Source organism: Pan troglodytes, chromosome 20 (assembly GCF_028858775.2).
Source record: "Pan troglodytes isolate AG18354 chromosome 20, NHGRI_mPanTro3-v2.0_pri, whole genome shotgun sequence".
Taxonomy (NCBI): domain Eukaryota; kingdom Metazoa; phylum Chordata; class Mammalia; order Primates; family Hominidae; genus Pan; species Pan troglodytes.
In genome coordinates, this window is record NC_072418.2 from 41,246,950 (window position 1) to 41,270,387 (window position 23,438).

The 23,438-nt window shown below is 50.0% G+C and overlaps 1 protein-coding gene across 7 annotated transcripts in view; it reads left to right on the forward strand.

Moving 5' to 3' along the window:
- The window catches only part of SIPA1L3 (signal induced proliferation associated 1 like 3), a 310,057-nt gene that overhangs the window by 208,357 nt on the left and 78,262 nt on the right, over positions 1–23,438 (forward strand). For 6 of the 7 annotated variants that reach the window (XM_024351291.3, XM_524247.9, XM_024351290.3 and 3 more), the window contains 3 exons: positions 5,125–5,399; positions 16,840–17,091; positions 18,229–18,366. In XM_024351291.3, coding sequence (XP_024207059.1) covers positions 5,125–5,399; positions 16,840–17,091; positions 18,229–18,366 — 665 coding nt within the window. The remainder of the gene's footprint in view (positions 1–5,124; positions 5,400–16,839; positions 17,092–18,228; positions 18,367–23,438) is intronic. The other variant, XM_024351292.3, reaches the window with a different exon arrangement.

The following is a 23,438-nucleotide window of genomic DNA, read 5'->3' on the forward strand; positions in this document are numbered from 1 at the left end:
CTTGACAGCAGCTCGCATTTCTTGAGCAGGGACCATGCCAGGCACCGTGCCAGGTGACATGTTTTACCCACATCCTCACTGTGCCACTCTGTCCCACACCCACCCCCGTGCCTACTGTTGGCGGAGTCCTTTTAGAGCATATTTCCACAGCCATACCCCCACCCTCACCCCCAGTCTCAGTGCCCCAGAGCCTGCTGGGGAACCAGTGGGCCAGGGAATGGTGACATAAGCCATCTCCCGTGGAGGGGCAGGCCCGTTTTGAATGACTCGTGACAGTGAGTCTCTCTCTTTGTGAAGCACCCACAGGGTACAGATTCCACACTCTCCCCGCCAGGCTGACTCAACTGCCCCAGACATCCTGAACTAACGGTATCCCATCACTGGTTAATTGAATGAGTGTTGTTATGTGCCTGGCCTTGGCCTGGCCAGTGCTGGGACACAGCGATGACCATAACAGACCCAGGCCTACTTTCATGGTGCTCCTCTCTGGGACAGATATTAAACACGCAATTCGGCCAAGAGCGGTGGCTCACGCCTGTAATCCCAGCACTTTGGAAGGCCGAGGTGGGTGGATCACCAGGTCAAGAGATCGAGACCATCCTGGCCAACATGATGAAACCCCATCTCTACTAAACATACGAAAAAATTAGCCGGGCGTGGTGGCGGGCTCCTGTAGTCCCAGCTACTCAGAAGGCTGAGGCAGAAGAATGGCGTGAGCCCGGGAGGCGGAGGTGGCAGTGAGCCGAGATTGCACCACTGCACTCCAGCACTCCAGCCTGGTGACAGAGTGAGGCTCCATCTCAAAAAAAACAAAAACAAAAAACAAAACAAAAAAAACACCACGCAATTGAAGTGCGAAGAGCTTAAAAGGCGGGTGTGGAGGATGCCAGGAGAACCTATCAGATGGTGCTAAATCAGACAAGGAGAAGGTCTCAAATCCACAGGTTGGATACAGTCCCAGATGTATTTAGTTAGTTACCAAAGTTTAGCATTTAGAGCAAGCTTGTCCAACCTGCAGCCCAAGATGGCTTTGAATGGCACCCAACACAGATTCATAAAGTTTCTTAAAACATTATGACATTATGAGTTTTTTTGTGATTTTTTTAAAGCTTATCAGCTGTCATTAATGTTAGTGTATTTCATGTGAGGCCCAAGACAATTCTTTTTTTTTTTTTCTTTAAGACAGTCTTGCTCTGTTGCCTAGGCTGGAGTGCCATGGTGCAATCTCAGCTCACTGCAACCTCCGCCTCCCCGGTTCAAGCGATTCTCCTGCCTCAGCCTCCCAAGTAGCTGGGATTACAGATGTGCACCACCATGCCCAGCTAATTTTGTATTTTTTTTAGTAGAGATGGGGTTTCACCATGTTGCCCAGGCTGGTCTTGAACTCCTGACCTGAGGTGATCTGCCCACCTCAGCCTCCCAAAGTGCTGGAATTGCAGGCATGAGCCACTGTGCCCGGCCCAATTTTACTTTTTAATTATAGAAAATTGCAAGCATACACTAAAGCAAAGGGAATCATATAAGAACCCCAGTCTTGGCCGGCTGCAGTGGCTCACACCTGTAATCCCAGCACTTTGGGAGGCCAAGGCAGTTGGATCACCAGAGGTCAGGATTTCAAGACCAGCCTGACTGACATGGAGAAACCCCGTCTCTACTAAAAATACAAAATTAGCTGGACATGGTGGCGCATGCCTGTAATCCCAGCTACTTGGGAGGCTGAGGCAGAATTGCATGAACCCAGGAAGCGGAGGTTGCGGTGAGCCAAGATTGTGCCATTGCACTCCAGCCTGGGCAACAAGAGCAAAACTCCGTCTCAAAAAAAAAAAAAGAGAACCCCAGTCTTCATTACCATCTACAATAGTTACTGACCCATGGCTGATCTTGTTCTTTCTTCCCTCCCTCTCTTTCCCAATTATTTTGAAGAAATCCTAGACATCCTATCATTTCATCTGTAAACTTTTCAATATTTATTTCTAAAAGATACAACTCTCAAAACATAACATAGCCATCATACATAAAATAAAAAATTAACGATAATTCCTTATTGTCAAATAAACACATTGTCACCCATGAATGGGCTATAAAATCAATCACAGAGATGTAATTTTTTTTATTTTTAATTTTAACTTTAATTTTTAAAGACAAGGTCTTGGTGTCACCCCGGCTGGAGTGCAGTGGCACAATCATCGCTCACTGCAGTGTCACTCTCCTGGGCTCAAGCCTGCCTCCCACCTCAGCCTCCCGAGTAGCTGGGACTGCAAGTGTATGCCACCATGCTCAGCTAATTTTTTTTTTATTTTATTTTTAGTAGAGATGAGGTCTTGCTATATTGCCCAGGCTCATCTTGAACTCCTGGGCTTAAGCAGTCCTCCTGCCTTGGCCTCCAAAAAGTGTTGAGATTACAGAGATTACAGGTGTGAGGCACTGCACTCAGCCTGAGTTGCAACAGTGTTAAAGGTTAGATATCTTAGTCCACTTAGCCTGAATATAACAACATAGCTTAGGTGGGGTAGCTTATAAGCAAAAGCAGTTTATTTCTTCGCATTTCTGGAGGCCAGGAAGTCCAAGATAAAGGCACCCGCAGGTTCTGTATCTGGTGAGGGCCCCTTTCAACTTCATGGATGGCACCTTCTTGCTGTCATGGTGGAAGAGGTGAACAAGTTCCTTGGGCCTCTTTTTTTTTTTTTTTTTGAGACAATCTCGCTCTGTCGCCCAGGCTGGAGTGCAGTAGCGTGATCTCGGCTCACTGCAACCTCTGCCTCCTGAGTTCAAGCGATTCTCCTGTGTCAGCCCCCTGAGTAGCTGGGATTACAGGCGTACACCACCACGTCAGGCCTCTTTTATATGGGCACTGATCCCCTTCATGAGGGTTCTGCCGTAGTAATAGGATGGGAAAGAATAAAAAGTGTCACAGTGCGCCTCAGTGAGTAAAGATAAGACTATTTTATGAAGCATTGTTTTGGTCACACATGTTTCCCTCACTTTCCAAATTCTCGCCGTCCAAATCAGGAACCAAACAGATTCAGTGACATTTTCAGGTAAGTACTTTACCATCCAAATGCTTACGTCTTGCTATCCACACTCAAGAATGTGACGGATTTGAATTGCAAGGAATATTTGTGTCTGTGGGCATGTGTGTAAAACACGAATGTGTAGAGTAGTTTGTGACATAAAATTATTTCTAAAACACGAATTTGTAGAGTAGTTTGTGACATAAAATTATTTCTTTCCTTGGCTGGGCGCAGTGGCTCACGCCTGTAATCCCAGCACTTTGGGAGGCCGAGACAGGTGAATCACTTGAGGTCAGGAGTTCGAGACCAGCCTGGCCAACATGGTAAAACCCCATCTCTACTAAAAGTACCAAAATTAGCTGGGTGTGGTGGCAGATGCCTGTAATCCCACCTACTCGGGAGGCTGAGACAGGAGAATTGCTTGAACCAGGGAGGCGGAGGTGGCAGTGAGCTGAGATCGGGCCACTGCACTCCAGCCTGGGCGACAGCGAGACTCCGTCTTAAAAAAAAAAAAAAAAATGTATTCCTTTCTTCAAGTGGTGGTGAGAAAAGTATGAAAGCCGGCATCCTGATAGGTATGTTACATAGCATCATTTCTAGCCAGGGGATGACTTCTCACAGGAAATGTAAGCCATTCCGTTATCTTTCCATAATGCAGTTTTAGGAAAGGGCAGGCATTCTTGACAACTTGCTTAATAGCCATGGCTGGTTACGTTCATCTTGTTTTTATCCCAAGAAGAGGAGGGGATCGCTTAACAGCATGCTGGGGGGAGGGGGCAGGGCTCTATTCAGCAGGTCCTCAGATCTTATGGTAACACATTATCCAGGGGAATATCTCACCCAGTGAAGCAGGGAGTCCTGGAGGCCAGGCCCTGCGTGGTCCGATCAGCTCCATGTTGGGGGAAGGTCTGAGGAGGAGATGGGGAAAGGGTTTCTTCCTCCAAGAATGGTGTCACGAGGCCGGGCATGGTGGCTCACGCCTGTAATCCCAGCACTTTGGGAGGCTGAGGCGGGCAGATCATGAGGTCAGGAGTTCGAGACCAGCCTGACCAATATGGTGAAACCCCATCTCTACTAAAAATACAAAAAACTAGCCAGGCATGGTGGCGCATGCCTGTAATCCCTGCTACTGGGGAGGCTGAGGCAGGATACTTGCTTGAACCCGGGAGGCGGAGGTTGCAGTGAGCCGAGATCACGCCACTGCACTCCAGCCTGGGTGACAGAGTGAGACTCTGTCTCAAAAAAAAAAAAAAAAGAATGGTGTCACGAAGTAAAAGAATATAATGTGAGTTCCCAACCTAGAAAAGGTCCCAGTACTTCTGGTCTGCTGCTTCCTTGTGTATTTTAGTTAGAGTCATTGTGTCAGTCAGGATACAGTATTAGTGGCTTAAAGCAGGTTTGGCCGGGTGTGGTGGCTCTCGCCTGTAATCCTAGCACTTTGGGAGGCTGAGGCAGGTGGATCATCTGAGGTCAGGAGTTCGAGACTAGCCTAGCCAATATGGCAAAACCCTGTCTCTACTAAAAATACAAAAATTAGCCAGGCGTGGTAGCAGACGCTTGTAATCCCAGCTACTCGGGAGGCTGAGGCAGGAGAATCGCTTGAACCCAGGAAGCAGACGTTGCAGTGAGCTGAGATCATGCCACTGCACTTCAGCCTGGGCGACAGAGCAAGTCTCCGTCTCAAAAATAAATAAATAATAAAATGATAAAATAAATACCGCAGCCCAGAGGATATGGCAGTGCCACTCGCAACTCATTGGCCAAAACAAGTCCCAGGGCCCCACCCAACCACAAGGGAGCCAAGAAGTGCAATCCCACTGACCCCAGGAAGGAGGGAGTTCGGGGCCTTTGGAGCCACAGCTCATGACTGCCATGGTCTCTGCAAGGTTAGAAGCCACGGGGTCGCATATCCATATTTCCTCTCCAGAAATCAGGAAGCCAGGCTGGGACCGGGTGCGTGTTCCCCCTGCAGGTCCCCTGCCATCACCCGGGAAGGTATTAATAGATGGGAGTCGGCAGGTTTTTGGCTTCAAAGCGGGGAACGTGACCAGGGGTCTTCCAGAGGAGCTGACCCAAGCAGCTTCTGAGGCTCGATCCTGCCTGTGGCCTGCAGGTGATGACCAATGGCTGGGAGACGGTGGACATGACGCTGCGGCGGAACGGGCTCGGGCAGCTGGGCTTCCACGTGAAGTACGACGGCACGGTGGCCGAGGTTGAGGACTACGGATTTGCCTGGCAGGCCGGCCTCCGGCAGGGCAGCCGACTAGTGGAGATCTGCAAGGTGGCCGTGGTCACACTGACCCACGACCAGATGATCGACCTGCTGCGCACCTCTGTCACTGTGAAGGTGGTCATCATCCCGCCTTTTGAGGACGGCACTCCCCGGAGGTAAGGGTCTCCACCTTTCAGCCAGGTGGTGGGTGGCAGCTCCCAGATCGCTGGCATGAGACCTCCCTGGCACTGTCACTTGAGGTCCCAATAGAGGGGGGATAGGCAGGCCCTTCTAGGCAGGAATAGTGGCAACGGTGACAGGAGGGGGAGGGCACGTCTACAGAGCGCTTACTGTATGCCAGTTATTGGTTTAGCCCTTCCTACATGCATGATCGCATTGAATCTCCACAGTTGCCCTGTGAGGGGAGAGCCTCATTCTTCCCATTTCCTACATGAAGCACAGGATGTTAATAGTTGCTTGCCTGTGGGCCCCCCACACTTCATCCATTTGTTCAAAATGTGTTTATTGAGCCCCTACTGTGTGCAAGCTCTGTTCAAAGTGACCACAACAAAGTGCCTGCTCCCTTGCGGTTTGTGTTCTACAGGGAAAGACAGGCCGTGAAGAAATAGGTGTGTCATACCGGATCAGGTAGTGCTAAGTCTCAGAAGGAAATTAAAGCAGGGTAATGAAGGGGCTGCAGCACGGTGGGAGAGCTGCTTACAAGGTGGGCAGAGAAGGCTCCGCGAGGCTCCACAGGGAGGCAGCCATGTGGTTTTCTGGCCAGCGGGCTCCAGACAGGAGCTGGCCAGGGCACAGCCTCCCCAGTGTACATGGGTGATGTGTTCCTGGAGTACGGGGAGGCCCATGTGGCTGGAGCAGAGCGAGCAGGAGTGAGAGCTGAGAGCAAAGGACAGAGAGGTGACCAGGCAGGCAGTGTGGGCTTCATGGGCCATGAGAGAAGCTTGAGTTTTATTCCATGCTCAGTGGGAAGCTGGTAGGTGACTTATTTATTTTGTTTTGTTTTTTCTTTTGTTGTTTTTGTTTTTTGTTTTTTTAGATGGAGTCTTGCTCTGTCGCCCAGGCTGAAGTGCAGTGGCGTGATCTCAACTCACTGCAACCTCCACCTCCCGGGTTCAAGCGATTCTCCTGCCTCAGCCTCCCGAGTAGCTGGGACTACGGGCGCGTGCCACCACACCCAGCTAATTTTTGTATTTTTAGTAGAGACAGGGTTTCACCATGTGGCCCAGACTGGTCTTGAATTCCTGACCTCAGGTGATCTACCCGCCTCAGCCTCCCAAAGTGCTGAGCCTCCCCAGGCTGTTTGTTTCGTTTTTTAATGGAATATCTCAAACATAAAGTGTATTACAAGTATCAAAACATATCATATGCCCCATAAATATATATGCCTACTGTGTACCCACCAAAGTTAAAAAGAAATAAAAGGAAATACCCGAGTGGGGGGAACAAAAGTATACTGAGCCCTCTGGCCCTTACCAACATGCGGCCAGCTTTTTGTTTTTTGTTTTATTATCTCCATATCCTCTTCCTGCCCCGCCTGTCATCTTAGATTATCTAAAACAATTCCAGATCCTGGAATGTACCTCTATACAATAAAGACCTTTTTTAAAAATTACACCTAACAAATTTAACAGTAATTTCATGTATTTCTTGTTTTTGTTTGTTTTTTTGTTTTTTATTTTTTATTTTTTGAGATGGAATCTCACTCTGTTGCTCAGGCTGGAGTGCAATGGCACCATCTCGGCTCAGTGCAACCTCCATCTCCCAGTTCAAGCGATTCTCCTGCCTTAGCCTCAGCCTCCCGAGTAGCTGCAACTACAGACATGTGCCACCATGCCCAGCTAATTTTTGTAGTTTTTGGTAGAGACAGAGTTTCCCCATGTTGGCCAGGTTGGTCTCAAACTCCTGACCTCAAGTGATCCACCTGTCTTGGCCTCCCAAAGTGCCAGGATTACAGGCTTGTGCCACCACACCTGGCCTTAACAGTATTTTCTTTTTCTTTACTTTTTTTTGAGATGGAGTCTCGCTCTATCACCAGGCTGGAGTACATTGGTGCGATCTCAGCTCACTGCAACCTCTGCCTCCCGGGTTCAAGAGATTCTCCTGCCTCAGCCTCCCAAGTAGTTGGGACTACAGGCATGTGCCACCACGCCCAGCTAATTTTTGTATTTTTAGTAGACACGGGGTTTCACCATGTTGTCCAGGATGGTCTCAATCTCTTGTCCTCGTGATCCACGTGCCTCGGCCTCCCAAAGTGCTGGAGTTAACAGGCGTGAGCCACTGCGTCCAGCCAACGGCAATTTCGTAGTGTCAACTATCTAGACTGGGTTCACACCTGTAATCGTAACACTTTGGGAGGCTGAGGTGGGAAGATCACTTGAGGCCAGGAGTTCAAGACCAGCCTGGCCAACACAGTGAGACCCCGTCTCTGCATCTCTGCATCTCTGCCTAAAGGAGAAAAAAAAAACAGTGCAGTTGTAGCCCCAGCTATTTTCAGGCTGAAGTGGGAAAATCACTTGAGCCTAGGAAGTTGAGGCTGCAGGGAGCCATGATTGTGCCACTGCACTCCAGCCTGGGCAACAGAGGGAGACCTCATCTCTTTGTTTTTTAAACAGTTGTTCATCAGAATTTTCCTATTGGCCAGGTGTGGTGGCTCACACCTGTAACCTCAGCACTTTGGGAGGCCGAGGCGGGCGGATCACCAGGCGGGAGTTCAAGACCAGCCTGAACCAGGCCGGAGTCCAAGACCAGCCTGACCAATGTGGAGAAACACTGTCTCTACTAAAAATACAAAACTAGCTGGGCGTGGTGGCGCATGCCTGTAATCCCAGCTACTCGGGAGGCTGAGGCAGGAGAATTGCTTGAACCCGGGAGGCAGAGGTTGCGGTGAGCTGAGATCGTGCCATTGCACTCCAGCCTGGGCGACAAGAATGAAGCTACGTCTCAAAAAAAAAAAAGAAAAAAAGAATTATCCTATTGCATTTGATTCATGTATCTCTTGAGGCTCTTTTTTTTTTTTTTTTTTTTTTTTTTTTTTGCTTTGAGACAGAGTCTTGCTCTGTCACCCAGGCTGGAGTGCAGTGGCGCAATCTTGGCTCACTGCAACCTCTGCCTCCTGGGTTCCAGCGATTCTCCTGTGTCAGCCTCCTGAGTAGCTGGGATTACAGGCATGTAGCACCACACCTGGCTAAATTTCATATTTTTAGTAGAGCTGGGGTTTCACCATGTTGGCCAGGCTGGTCTTGAACTCCTGACTTCAGGTGTTCCACCCACCTCAGCCACCCAAAGTGCTGGGATTACAGATGTGAGCCACTGCGCCTGGCCTTTTCCTTGCAGTTTATTTTGGAAAGAAACCAGGTCACCTGTCCTTAGAGCTTCCCCCTTCCTGGCTTTAGCTGGCGGCCTCCCCATGGTGTCCTTTAGCCTATTGCTCCACCACTGGTATTTTCTGTAAACTAGAGTCAAAGATGGAAGCTTGCTTAGGCCCCAATGGGATGTCTTTCGGCCGCAGCACTCCTAGGTATGCATCTGTGAGAAGGCACTGCCTGCCTGGTCTCCCCCTGCAAGTGACACTAGGGGCAAGCAGAGGCTTCAGACAGCGGCACCTGGCCATCACCACGTGTCCCCTTCAGTCCTGTTTCACAGCCCAGCAGCCACTGCTAGGCCCTGCCTAGATCCATCATTTCATGACGGTTTGCAGACGAGTGCCATCTTCATTCTGTCGTTCCTTCTTCATATATTGGCTGGAATGCTTCTAAAAAGAGCTTTCTTTCAGTAACCGTTTAGTTACCCTGAGGTATAATTTGTACAGAGAAGACAAGATAAATACAGTTTTCAGAATAATGAGTTGGTCGCTAGCAACCTCCAGAAGTGACCAATGAGAGAGATGCACCATGTTCTCAGCTCTGGAAACAGTGCACAGAGGACAGCCAAGGCCTTGGCCTCATGGAGTGAGGCCCCAATGGGTCAGGGGAGACAAACAGTAAACAAGTAAATGAATGAGATGATTTTATATCACAGAATGGGGAGGCAGGAGAGCATAGCAGGAGAGGCAGGCTGTCTAGGTTTGAATCCCAGCTCTTCCCCTTGTTACCTTTGACCCTAGGGAAGTGGCCTTACCACCCTGTGCCCGGTTTCCTCATTGTAAAACAAGGACAATAACGTCCTTTCCACAAGAGCGTTTGTGAAGTTGAAGGAGATCCAACTTGTAAAGCACGTAGGACAGGCCAGACCCAGTGAATTTGTGACTGTGGAGTGCTGGTGGCTCTCAGCACTTTTGGAGGCCGAGGCCAGAAGATCACTTGAGCCCAGCAGTTCGAGACCAGCCTAGGCAACATAGCAAGACCTCACCACTACAATAAATTTTTTTTTTTGAGACTGAGTTTCACTCTTGTTGCCCAGACTGCAGTGCAGTGGCATGATCTTAGCTCACTGCAAGCTCCGCCTCCTGTGTTCAAGCGATTCTTCTGCCTCATCCTCCCGAGTAGCTGGGACTACAGGCATGCACCACCACACCCAGCTAATTTTTGTATTTTTAGCAGAGACGGGGTTTCACCATATTGGCCAGGCTGGTCTCAAACTCCTGACCTCATGTGATCCGCCCGCCTCGACCTCCCAGAGTGCTAGGATTACAGGCATGAGCCACTGCACCCAGCCCAAATTTTTAAAAATCAGCTAGGTGTGATGGCACATGCATGTAGTCTCAGCTACTCAGGGTGAGATAGGAGGTTGAGACTGCAGTGAGCTGTGATCACACCACTGCACTCAAGCTTTCTCAAAAAAAAAAAAAAAAAAAAAAGCCAGGCTTGGTGGCTCACGCCTGTAATCCCAGCACTTTCGGAGGCCAAGGCGGGTGGATCATGAGGTCAGGAGTTTGAGACCAGCCTGGCCAATATGGTGAAACCCCGTCTCTACTAAAAATACAAAAATTAGCCGGGCATGGTAGCGTGCGCCTGTAGTTCCAGCTATTCAGGAGGCTGAGGCAGAAGAATCACTTGAACCCAGGAGGCAGAGGTTGCAGTGAGCCGATTGCACCACTGCACTCCAGCCTGGATGACAGAGTGAGACTCTGTTTCAGGAAAAAAAAAAAAAAAAAAAAAAGGCACGTGGGACAGTACTTGGCCTATAGGAGGCGCTCGAGAGACACTGGCGCCAAGATACTGGATGTGAGGACTGTAAAGGGCACATGACCCACATTGGACAGGGTGGTCCGGGAAGGCCCGAAGGTGAGGGCAAAGGCCCTTAGCTTGGAGACAGACCAGAAAGAGGACCTGCGTGGCTGCAGCAGATTCAGCCAAGAGGAGGGCACAAGATGGGGTGACGATGAGTGCCATATTCACATATGACCTTGCTGGGCTCACACCAGGGCTGGTGTGATCTCTGCTTTGTAGACGAGAAAACCGAGGCCCAGAGCGAACAAGTCACTTTGCAGAGTTGTACAGCTAGTAAGCAGCAAAGCAAAATTCAAATCCAGGTCGGCCTGTCTCCATTATACTCTGCAGCCTCTGAAAGCCATCACGAGCTATTAATACACAGGCATGCGAGTGATGTCCCCACCCTCACCTTCCTGAGTCATGCTTGCTCTCTCTCCACTTGGTGGGGGACAGTTCTGGGCAGGCCTAAACCCTGAACCTGAGGGTGTGGCCACCCCTACCCACATCCCAGATGGCTCAACCTCAGGACTCCAGTCATGCCCCGGGTGTCTCCCGTTCCCAGCCCTTTTCTCCTGCCACTTTCCTACCCTGCCCGGAGCCACAGCCCAGCCACACCTGCTTAGATCTCTGCAGGGGCAAGTCAAGGCCAGATAACCCCACAGGCAAGTGCCCTGGTGGCTACGCTCCTCGAGGAAGGACATGCGCCCCTCTCCACACACTCCCACGGGTGCACACGATAAGCCAGCTTGCGCATCACATGACTCTCACCCCAAACATGCAGGTAGGGACAAACTGAAAGGCAAAGAAAAGTCTGCGGTTCTCCAGCTTTGGGGAGACAGGGCCAGGGAGAGTGCAACCAGACAGACGAGTTCTTCTCCCTGCCCTTTTCAGGAGGAAGACATTCCCTCCTGTTCCCTTTATAAGGCAGCTGCTGAAACAGGATCTCCCGTTTGCAGGGGTGGGCGTGGGTCAGGACTTGGGTGGTTTTTGTTGTTCTTCAAATGCAGAGGTGTGTAGCTGACCTCATTTGCAGAGCTGATGACCCAGGCTCTGGGCTTTCTCCAGCCTGTTGATGCAACCCTGGCTCAAATGTCTGTTGTAGTGAGCTCTGAGGCGAGCAGTGAGGACGGGATAGAAGTGCCCTCGCTGCCACCATCCAGGCCGCATGGCTTGCACGCTGACCCCATGCTCTCAGACACCGAGGAGAATGCATGGGGTCTTCCTCCTACCCCCAGGCCACAAGGCTGGAGTTTTGTTTGGGTTTTTTTGTTTGTTTGTTTTTGTTTTGTTTTTCTTCTTTTTTCAGAGGAAGTTTCACTCTCTGTGCCCAGGCTGGAGTGCAGTGGTGTGAGATCATGCCACTGCATTCCAGCCTGGGCAAGAGAGTGAGACTCTGTCTCAAAAAAAAAAAAAAAAAAGAAGAATGCATAAGAAAGTGGGAGCAGTGGTTGCTTCTGGTAGTTGAAACTGGAGGATGGGATTGGGAGACAGGGATGCGTGTTATATCATTTTAATCCTTAAAAACAATTCAAGGGCCAGACGCAGTGGCTCACACCTGTAATCCCAGCACTTTGGGAGGCCGAGGGAGGCGGATCACCTGAGATCAGGAGTTCAAGACCAGCCTAGACAACATGGTGAAACCCGGTGTCTACTAAAAATACAAAATGTAGCCGGGCGTTGTGGCAGACGCCTGTAATCCCAGCTACTCAGGAGGCTGAGGCAGGAGAATCACTTGAACCCGGGAGGTGGAGATTGCAGTGAGCCAAGACTGCGTCACTACACACCAACAAGGGTGACACAGCAAGACTCCGTCTCAAAAAAAAATTTTTTTAATCAATAAATGAAGCAGGCCTTCTCAAATGTTATTGTGTATCAGCATCATCACAGGCAGCTCAGTCAAATGCAGATCCTTGGGCCCTGCCTCAGGGGATTCTGATGCGTGTAATCTGGGATGGGGCCCAGGAATCTTCATTATTTGCTGAGCTCCTGATAATTTCGATGATGATCATTTTCAGATCACTGGGGAAGGCGAGAGCCGGGAGGAGCTGGGGCAGAATCTTTTCCAGAGCCCCAAGGTGGTTTGGTTGGATTTCAGAAAGTGGAAGTGAGGCTTTTGCTTCTGTTTGTGGGAAAAGCAGGTAAACTGTCCTTAGAATCAGCTGGAGGAGGCAACTGCATCAGCTCTGATTTGTTAAGCAGTTGTCATGTGCAGACTCTGCTAACGCTCAGAGAATGCTCACAGCCAGCTCCATATTACAGATTAGGAAACTGAGGCTCTGAGAAGAGAATTCCTCACCCACACCCATGTAGGTGATAACGGGGCTAGAATCTGGATCAGCCATCTGGCCCCGCAGCCCTGGCTCTGTACCTCTCCATGCTGCATGCTGCCTTCATTTTTGTTGTTGTTGTTGTTGTTTTTGAGATGGAGTCTCACTCTGTTGCCCAGGCTGGAGTGCAATGGCATGATCTCAGCTCACTGCAACCTCCGCTTCCCAGGTTCAAGCGATCCTCCTGCCTCAACCCCCCTAGTAGCTGAGATTATAGGCACGTGCCACCATGCCTGGCTAATTTTTGTATTTTTAGTAGAGATGGGGTTTCACCATGTTGGCCAAGCTGGTCTTTAACTCCTGACCTCAGGTGATCCACCCGCCTCGGCCTCCCAAAGTGCTGGGATTACAGATGTGAGCCACTGCACCTGGCCCATATTTTTTTTTTTAGGAGATGGGGTCTAGAACTCCTGGGTTCAAGTGATCCTCTCGTCTGTTCCTCCCAAATGCTGGGATTATAGGTGTGAGCCACTGCACCCAGCCCATGCTGCCTTCAAAGTGATTGATTAATATTTTCCTCTTTATATTTTTATTATTATTATTATTTAGTTATTATTTTTTTGAACACAGGATCTTGCTGTGTTGCCCAGGCTGGCCTTGAACTCCTGGGATCAAGTGATCCTCCCATCTCAGACTGAGTTGTGTGAGTAGCTGGGACTGCCCAGCTATGTTTTTCTCTTTGAGGTCATACCCAGGGACTCTTAGCCCAAGATGAAGCCATCAGTACCTAAGGGAAAAGGCCAGGCATGGTGGCTCATGTCTGTAATCCCAACACTTTGGGAGGCCGAGGCGGATGCATCACTTGAGGTCAGGAGTTTGAGACCAGCCTGGCCAACATGGTGAAACCCCATCTCTACTAAAAACACAAAAATTAGCCAGGCATGGTGGCAGGCACCTGTAGTCCCAGCTACTCAGGAGGCTGAGGCATGAGAATTGCTTGAACCCAATAGGCGAAGGTTGCAGTGAGCCAGGATCACGCCACTGCACTCTAGCCTGGGCAACAGAGCCAGACTCCGTCTCAAATAAAAAAAAAAAATAAAGTAACTAAAGGAAAAGTCAAGGACATAAGAAATCTACCCACTGGCTCCCAAACCACTCTACGGTGGGGCCATTGTCCATGGTGGTTAAAGTTGTGGGCTTTGGAGTCAACGTGCTAAATATTTAAATCCAACTTCTACTTCTTACTGGCTGTTTCACCTTGGATGGGTTATTTAACTTCTCTGTGCCTCGGTTTACTTGTCTTTAAAAGGTGATGTACTGATCAGGACTCTGTGTACCAGCAACAGAACAGACTGAAACATGGCGCCGCAAAAGAGAGTCTTCACTGGCTCACATAGCCGACAAGACTAGGAGATGGGACAGCATTTAGGCACAGCCATATCCAGGGACTCGGACACCCTCACCAGGAGTCTCTGTCCCTTGTTTACCTTTCCATGTTTGCTGTCATTCTCAGTCAGTCTCTTGCCTCCCCCTCCCACAGCTCTGAACTTAGGTCCCCTCAGCCCAGCATCCCCAGTGGAAATAGATCTTTTTCCCTAATGGTTTTCAAAACAGTTCCAGAATAGGACGTGGTGCCTCATGCCTGTAATCCTAGCACTTTGGGAGGCCAAGGTGGGCGGATCACCTGAGGTCAGGAGTTCGAGACCAGCCTGGCCAACATGATGAAACCCCATCTCTACTAAAAATACAAAAGTTAGCCAGGCATGGTGGCACATGCCTGTAATCCCAGCTACTCGGGAGGCTGAGGCAGGAGAATCGCTTGAACCTGGGAGGCAGAGGTTGCAGTGAGCCGAGATCGCACCACTGCACTCCAGCCTGGGTGACAGAGCGAGACTCTATCTCAAAAAAAAAAAAAAAAAAAAAACAACTGAGTGTGGTGGCTCACGCCTGTAATCCCAACACTTTGGGAGGCCGAGGAGGACGGATTACTTGAGGTCAGGCATTCAAGACCAGCCTGGGCAACATGGTGAAATGCCATCTCTACTAAAAATACAAAAATTAGCTGGGTGTGGTGGCGCACACCTGTAGTCCTAGCTACTCAGGAGGCTAAGGCGCGAGAATCGCTGAAACCTGGGAGGTGGAGGTTGCAGTGAGCCGAGATCTCAGCATTGCACTCCAGCCTGGGTGACAGAGCAAGACTCCATCTCAAAAAAAACAAACAACTGATGCTCGTTATCTCTCGTTGGCCCTGCTTAGAGCACATGACAATTCTGTGCTAGTCATTGTGTCAGGGTGGGGGCTTGGAGAAAGCTTCTAATTGGTCAGGCCTGGGTCACATGCTAATACCTGGAGCCAAGAAGTGGGGTCAGCCCCACCCAGAGCCCATATTAACAAAGACCTGTTATCAGGAGAGGGGGTGTGGGGAGAGACACCAGGCAGGCAGGAATGGCAGGTGTGCACTGCCTGGAGACAGTGATAGTACCTTTCCCCACCTCTGCCCGGGCCTGTCATGTCTACAGGCTCTGATAGACATTCATATTGTTATTGTTCCTCACCTGGTGCCTGGTGAGACATTGGCAGCTGCCAGTCCAAAGGGACAGCCAGAAGACACTGCCAAGTGTCAGTTCCAGCCATGGCGCTACCGAGGGGTGCGGTGTGTTGGGCCCTGGGTGCCAGAGCGCATCCACCTCTGTCTTAGTCTGTTTTGTGCTGCTATGACAGAATATATGAGATCGGATAATGGATAAAGAACAGACATACATTTCTCACAGTTGTGGGGGCTGCAGGTTCAAGATCCAGGCACTGGCAGGATAGGGCCTGGTCTTTCTGCTTCCATGATGGGGCCTTGAATGCTGTGACCTCTGGAGGACAGGAACGCCACGTCCAAATACAGCAGAAGAGAAGAAGAGAGAGAGTCCACTCCCGCAAGCCCTTTCTATAGTGGTATTCATCCATTCATGAGGGCTCTGCCCTAAGCTCCTCCCACTAGTCCCCACCTCCCAACAGTGGCATTGGGGGTTAAGTTTCCAACACGTGACTTTTGGGGGAACACACATCCAGACCATAGCAGCCTCTGAACCACCATATCCACCAGTTCTTTTGCTGGGTGGCCATGAACGGGGTGGCTCCAGGGAACTCAGGAGACACTCAGAGGATCAGCTCGATGGGGGCTTGGGCGCTTCCAGGCTGAAGGCTCCTCTGAGCTCAGCTCTCACAGCTGCCAGGAGGTGGATTTCATGAGCATGGCTCGGGGACCCCTCCCATGCGGCGCTGCAGTGGCAGTGGAGAATGCCAGCCCAGCCGGCGGATCTCCCCGCCTCAAGCCAGGAGCACCATGGTGCATGTGCCAGCCTGGTCTAGGGGGAGTCACAGGTCTCTCTGCATCTATTTCAAGGTTGTAGATTTCATGGCTTTTTTTTTTTTTAACCACCCCACAAAGTAGGTCACCTGCTCCTCTTCCAGCTGCCTTTAAGATTCTTTGGAACAAGGCAGTTACTGTCCTTTGATTCTGAGGACATCCGCCTTTCTGGCCCTGAGTACCGCTAAGGGGGGCCAGGCAGGTCCGTCGAGGACACTGGCAGCCGTGTGGCCTGGGTCAGGTAGAAGCGAGGGGTGGGAACAGAGAATTCGAGTGGGAGGAGGGAAGAGGAGATGAGGTGGAAAGGGACAGGCAGTCGGAGCCCCGGTGTTGGGTCCCGTCCTGGTTGAAGACTCTGAGCTGGTAAGTTTCAGACCATTTTAAGGAGTATTCACTCGACTTTTAAAATAGGCCATCCCCAGCCGGGCGCGGTGGCTCACTCCTATAATCCCAGCATTCTGGGAGGCTGAGGCGGGTGGATAACCTGAGGTCAGGAGTTCGAGACCAGCCTGGCCAACATGGTGAAACTCTTTCTCTACTAAAAATACAAAACTTAGCTGGGCGTAGTGGCGCTTGCCTGTAGTCCCAGCTACTCAGGAGGCTGAGGCACGAGAATCGCTTGAACCCAGGAGGCAGAGGTTGCAGTAAGCCAACATCATGCCGCTGTACTCCAGCCTGGGCGACAAAGCAAGACTCTGTCTCAAAAAAAAAAAAAAAAAGCCATCGCGGTTTATATTGGGCCAGGAAAACCCAGCCTAGACAGCAGGCCCGCGTGTTGGTGGGCTGGGGCCTTTCTGAGTAATGCAGTTTTTCTCCCCAGGGGTTGGCCGGAGACCTATGACATGAATACCTCGGAGCCCAAGACGGAGCAGGAAAGCATCACTCCTGGGGGCCGGCCCCCCTACCGCAGCAATGCTCCCTGGCAGTGGAGCGGGCCCGCATCCCATAACTCTCTACCAGCCTCCAAGTGGGGCACTCCAACCACTCCTGGCCATGCCCAGTCCCTGAGCCGGCCCCTGAAGCAGACCCCCATAGTCCCCTTCCGGGAGTCCCAGCCACTGCACAGCAAGAGGTAAGCACCTGCTGGGGGGACGAATACTTCCCAACCCCCACCAGCCCACACCCATCCTCCGCCCCTCCCTCTCCTCACTATTTCCTCCATCGTCTTCCTCGCCTCAGGCTTTCGACCTTCCTTCTTATCCTTATGTCTCCCTTGTTCCTCCCTCCCTCCTTCCCTTCAGCTTTCACCATGGGCCTCTTGTCTGGGGACCCAGTGCTGGGGAGCTCTGGGTTAGAAATCCATTATACTAAGTAGACGACTGAAGCTCTGCTTTTTAGGCTGGGCACGGTGGCTCACGCCTGTAATCCCAACATTTTGGGAGGTCAAGGCAGGAGCATTGCTTGAGGCCAGGAGTTAGAGAGCTTGGGCAACATAGCAGAACCCTGGCTCTATAAAAAACATTTATTAAAAATTAGCCAGGCGTGATGCACACCTATGGTCCCAGCTGCCCAAGAGGCTGAGGTGGGAGGATGGCTTGAGCCCAGAAGTTGGAGGCTGCAGTGAGCTGTGATTGCACCACTGCACTCCAGACTGAGCAATACCTTATCTCTGAAAAATAAAATAAAATAAAACTGTTATTTTTAAGGTGAAGGGACTGATAAGCACAAAATTTAGGACAGTGACTTCTTCCTGGAGGAGGCAGGGAAATGGGAAGTGGGGAAGCCCACGGGTAGATGTTAGCACCACCGTTCTAGTCCTGGGGTTGGCTGGTAGCTTCAGGGAGTTTGTTTTATGATGATGACAAATATAACTTAACAGATACTCTTCTGAAGATATTATATATTAAAAGATAAAAAGAAAATTTTCCAAAAAATGAAGGAATCCAACTTGCAGAGGGACATCTTGTCCCCAGGGGGCAGAGGCGAGAATGGTCTTGAGCAGCCTGCAGAAGCTGTGTGTTGCGGGCAGCCGCAGTGGATCCGGGAAGAGGGGGCCCAGGAGCATCCCAGCTTCTCTCGCCCTGTGCTCAGCATCCTCCCCTTCATCCTGAGCAGTGAATAGCAGAAGGGATGTGGCTGGGCGGGGGAAAGTTCGGTTGGTCTGTCTGTCTGTCCGTCTGTCCATCCATCTGTCTGTCCGTCCATCCTCCCAGGGCAGGGGTACCCTCCTACTCACCCTCTGCCTCCTTCCTCCCCTGTCTCCTTCTAGGCCTGTCAGCTTCCCAGAAACCCCTTACACAGTATCACCAGCAGGGGCCGACAGAGTCCCTCCCTACCGACAGCCTTCTGGGAGCTTCTCCACCCCCGGCTCGGCCACCTATGTGAGATACAAGCCATCCCCAGAAAGGTCAGCCTCTCTCAATTCTTTTCATGTTAAGGGATCTGATGAAAGCTGTGCCTCCTTCTTCCCCAGCAAATGCACACCCCCACAATTCTAGTTGCCATTTTATGGTGTTTCTGGACCCCTGAAGGTCCTCAGAGGAGCCCCATGGGGTGGTTATGTCTCATGTTTTGGAGCAAAACTGGGCCGGGCTGGGCAGGACCCATCGTTGGCTTTCCTTGCAGCAGAATTTTGATTGCTGTTCTCTTGACACCTGTCGAGCAAGAGCATCCACTATCCAGCACGGCCATGCATCTAACTCTCTCCAGCCCTAAGCCCCTAGGACCAGGCTGTCAGCATTACCCAGTTTTCGAGATCTTTCAGGATTCAGTTCTGCCCACTTGCGTCCATCTGCAACCTGGCAGCCTGAGAGATCTCCCCAAACCCTCCATGGCTCCCCACCAGCCTGAGAGATCTCCCCAAACCCTCCATGGCTCCCCAGTGCCCTCAGGATAAACTTGGCATTCAAGGCCCTTCAGGCTCTGGCTCCGGCTGAGCTTATTCCCCAGCTGCCTTCAGCCCTCGTGCCCTCTGTTCTTCCTCTGCCCCCAGGTCCCTGTCTCAGGGGCAGCCACATCAATCCTAGTCCTTGGGCCTGAGCTGTGGGCCTCATCCTGTGAATGTCCCCTTCCTCCTTCTCCTTGCAGTGGTCCTCCTCCTGAGCATCTCTGTCACCCACCCTCTCCTCCTTTCCCTGTTCTCTTGCCCAGGCCACCACAGTGGGCTTCCAGCCTTCATCTCACCTCCCCTGGTCTACCCTCCACTCAACACTCAACAGCCAGAGGGATCTTTCTGTGTCTTTTTTTTGAGACCACTCTGTCGCCAGACTGGAGTGCAGTGGCGCAATCTCAGCTCACTGCAACCTCCACCTCCCGGGTTCAAGTGATTCTCCTGCCTCAGCCTCCCAGGTAGCTGGGACTACAGGCTCTTGCCACCACGCCCAGCTAATTTTGTATTTTTAGTAGAGACGGATTTTCACCATGCTGGCCAGACTGGTCTCAAACTCCTGGCCTCAAGTGATCCGCCTGCCTCAGCTTCCCAAAGTGCTGGGATTACAAGTGTGAGCCCGTGCACTCGGCCAGATCTTTCTATACCTGAACATGCCTGTCCCCTGCTCCAAACCCTCCCACCACTCCCAGAGCCCTCAGGACACAGCTTTGGCCCCTCCCTGTGGCCACCAGGGCCCCTGCGAGTCTCGTGCAGTGCCACACTTTAGCCACACTGGCCACTCCCAGCTTCCTAGGGGGACTGTCTGTATTTCAGAGCCTTGATGGTGTTCCTTCCTTGGCCTGAATATGCTTCACACTCCTCGCCCACACTCCCCCCATCCTACCAACTCAAGCTTCTGTGCCCCTCTCCAGAACCCTTCTCTGGAGCTCCCTCTTGAGGCAAGGCACTGCCCCCCAATTCCTGTGTATTTCCTGACCGTGGCCTTGAGCACTCTTCATCCTTATTAGCCAGCTAAGAGTGTGTGTGCTTGTGCACGTGCATGTATGTGCACCTGTAAGAGAGCGAGAGAGAGACAGAGAGGGTAAGCGTGCTCTTCAAGACCTCCCATCCCATAGTACACAGTCCGACACATGGCTGATCTTTGGTATATATTGGATGAAAGGATGGAGTGAGTGGGTTTGTTAAAATGAAACCACCTGCCTTAAGACCAGGGATCAGGCCACCAAACCAGTGGTTCTCAATCTTTAGCAGGCATTGGAATCACCCAGAGGAGGACTTGTTAAAATACAGATTATTGGGCCTGAGCCCCAAATTTCTGACCTGGTAGGTTCGGGGTGCTGCACCAGGGACCATTCTCTGAGAGTCGCCACAGTCATCCATTGTTAGATTCTAAGCCTCTTGTTCAATTGAAGAAACACGCCCACTGTTTCTTCTTCTAGTAGCCACCATTCAGCTTTCATTCAGCAAAGGGTCTCAAGAGCTTTCTGGCGTGCCAGGAGGAGTATTTGAGATACTCAATTACGAGGGGGTTCTGTAGTCAGCCCTTGCTGACTGTGATGGAGAGGATAATAAAAACCATGTGCACTCTGATGAGCACTCTAATAGAGGAAGAGGGAACACAGCCCAGCACTGGAGGTCTAGACTGGCTGCCTGGAGGAGGTGACATCTGAACAGAACTTTGAGGGACTAATAGGAGTCTGCGACAGAGAGGAGAGAAAAAGTCATTCCAAACAGAGTAAAGGCCACAGACATGAACAAGCAGGATGCTGTGAAACACAGGAGAATCAGAGAGGAATCGGGTGTGTGTGGGACATGGGGTGTGGGGGCACCCAGGTGACAGCAGGGGCTGAGGTTGGAAATGGCAGTCAGAGTGACTCACCAGTAACAAAAGTGGTGGCAGTGGTGTTACCGAAAGCTCTTGGGGACTGTTGTTTTTGTTTTTTTTCCCCTAAAGTCTTGGTATCTGCCTTTATTATTTTATTTTAACTTTTTATTTTGTAATAATTACTGAGTCACAGGAAGTTGCCAAAAAAAACATACAGGTGGCCGGGCACAGTGGTTCACGCCTGTAATCCCTGCACTTTGGGAGGCCGAGATGGGTGGATCATCTGAGGTCAGGAGTTCGAGACCAGCCTGGCCAACATGATGAAACCCCGTCTCTACTAAAAATACAAAAAATTAGCCGGGTGTGGTGGCACGCGCCTGTAATCCCAGCTACTCAGGAGGCTGAAGCGAGAGAATCGTTTGAACCTGGTAGGTGCAGGTTGCAGTGAGCCAAGACTGTGGCACTGTACTCCAGCCTGGGCAACAAGAGCAAAAACTCCGTCTCAAAAAAAAAAAAAAAAAATACAGGGAGGTCTTGTGAACCTGAACCCTTCACGCAGCCTCCCCTATTGTTAACATCTTGTATGGTTATAACGCAATATCAAAGCAAGAGGTTGACATGGGTACAGGCCTACAGCTTATTCAAAATTCACCAGTTATACATGCACTCATTTGTGTGTGTGTGTCTGTAGCTCTGTGCAATTTTATCACATATGAAATGTTGTGTAACCATCACGAGGTGCCTCATGCTACCCTTTTATAGCCACACCCATCTCTTCCCCCTATGCCTAACCCCTGGCAACCATTCACCATTCATCTGTTCTGAGGCTCTTTTTTTTTTCGGAGACAGTCTCACTCTGTCAGCCAGGCTGGAGTGCAATGGCACGATCATATAGCTCACTGAAGCCTCACTCTTCTGGGCCCAAGCAGTCCTCCCATCTCAGCTTTGCAATTAGCTAGGACTGCAGGCATGCACCACCACACCCAGCCAATTTTTCTTTTCTTTCATGGAGACAAGGTCTCGCTGTGTTGCCGAGACTGATCTTGAAGCCCTTGCCTCAAGCCATCCTCCCACCTGGACATCCCAAAGTGCTAGGATTACAGGCGTGAGCCACCACACCCAACCTGTCTTTTAATTATTGTTATTTCATGATGAATGTTAGATAAAAGGAATCAGATGTACGTATGCTTCAGAGGTTGTCTTTTTCACTCAGCAGAATGTCCTTAAGGTTCATCCACGTTGTCGCAAGTCTCTAGTTCACTCATTATGCTGTTTATTCCGTGGTCTAGATATACCACAGTTTAACCACTCACCCATCAAAAGACATTTGGGGGAGTGCATATTCAGGGCACTTTGAATCTATGCTGCTGGGTTGAAATAAAGTTTTTTAAAATATTAAAAATATATTTTAAAAAGATTTAAAAAGACATTTGGGTAGTTTCCGAGTTTTGGCTATTATAAATATTCATGCAGTGAACATGTACATTCAGGCATACAGGTTTCTGCATGAAAATAAGTTTTCATTTCTCTGGGATAAATGCCCAGGAGTACAATTGCTTACCGTATGGTAAGTCCATTTTTAGTTTGAAAAGGAACTGCCAAACTGTTTTCCAGAGTGTCTGTATCATTTTACATTCCCACCAGCAGAGCGTGAGTGATCCGGGTCTCCACATCCTCACCATTTGGCATTGTCACTGTTTTTCATTTTAGCTACTTTGATAGGTGTGCAGTGATATCTCACTGTGATTTTAATTTGCATGTTCCTAATGGCTAAGGATATTGAACACCTTTTCATGTCTTATTTGCCAACCCTGTATCCTCTTCAGTGAAGTGCCTGTGCGTGTCTTTTGTGCGTCTTCTAATTGGGTGTGATGGTGTTCTGTGTCTGAGAGTTCTTTGGACATTCTAAATACAAGTCCTTTGTCAGATATGCGATTTGCAAATATTTCCTCCCAGCCTTTAGTTTGTCTTTTTTACAGGGTCTTTCACAGAACAAAAGTTTTTTATTTTATTTTTTATTTTTATTTATTTATTTATTTATTTTGAGACGGAGTCTTGCTCTGTTGCCCAGGCCGGAGTGCAGTGGTGTCATCTCGGCTCCCTGCAACCTCTGCCTCCCAGGTTCAAGCGATTCTCATGCCTCAACCTCCCATGAAGCTGGGATTACAGGTACGCACAACCCTCCCAGCTAATTTTTGTATTTTTAGTAGAGACAGGGTTTCACCATGTTGGCCAGGCTGGTTTCAAACTCCTGGGCTAAATCGAGTGATTCTCCTGCCTTGACCTCCCAAGGTGCTGGGATTATAGGCATGAGCCACCACACCCAGCCTAAGTTTTTTATTTTGATAAAGCCCAAATTATCTTTTTTTAATTATTATTTTATGGATCAGGTTTTTGGTGTTGTCTAAGAACTCTGCTTAGTGCTGGGTCCTGAAGATTTTCTCGTGTTTTTTTCTGGAAGTTTTACTCTTTTACACTTAAGTCCATGATCCATTTTGAGTTTTGTTTGTTTTAATTTTTGTGTAAGGTGAGAGGTTTAGGTTGAGGTTCCTTTATTGCCTATGGTTGTCTGATTTACTCCAGTGCTATTTATTGAGAAGGTTACCCCCACTCCACTGTACTGCTTTTGTTCCTTAAGGCAAAAATGGGAGAGTGCAGAATTAATTGGATATCCTTGTGTGGATCTGTTTCTGGGTTCCATTGATCTATACGTATGATCTCAGTGAGTCCTCCCAGCAACTCCTTGAGGTGGGTAGTTTAATTA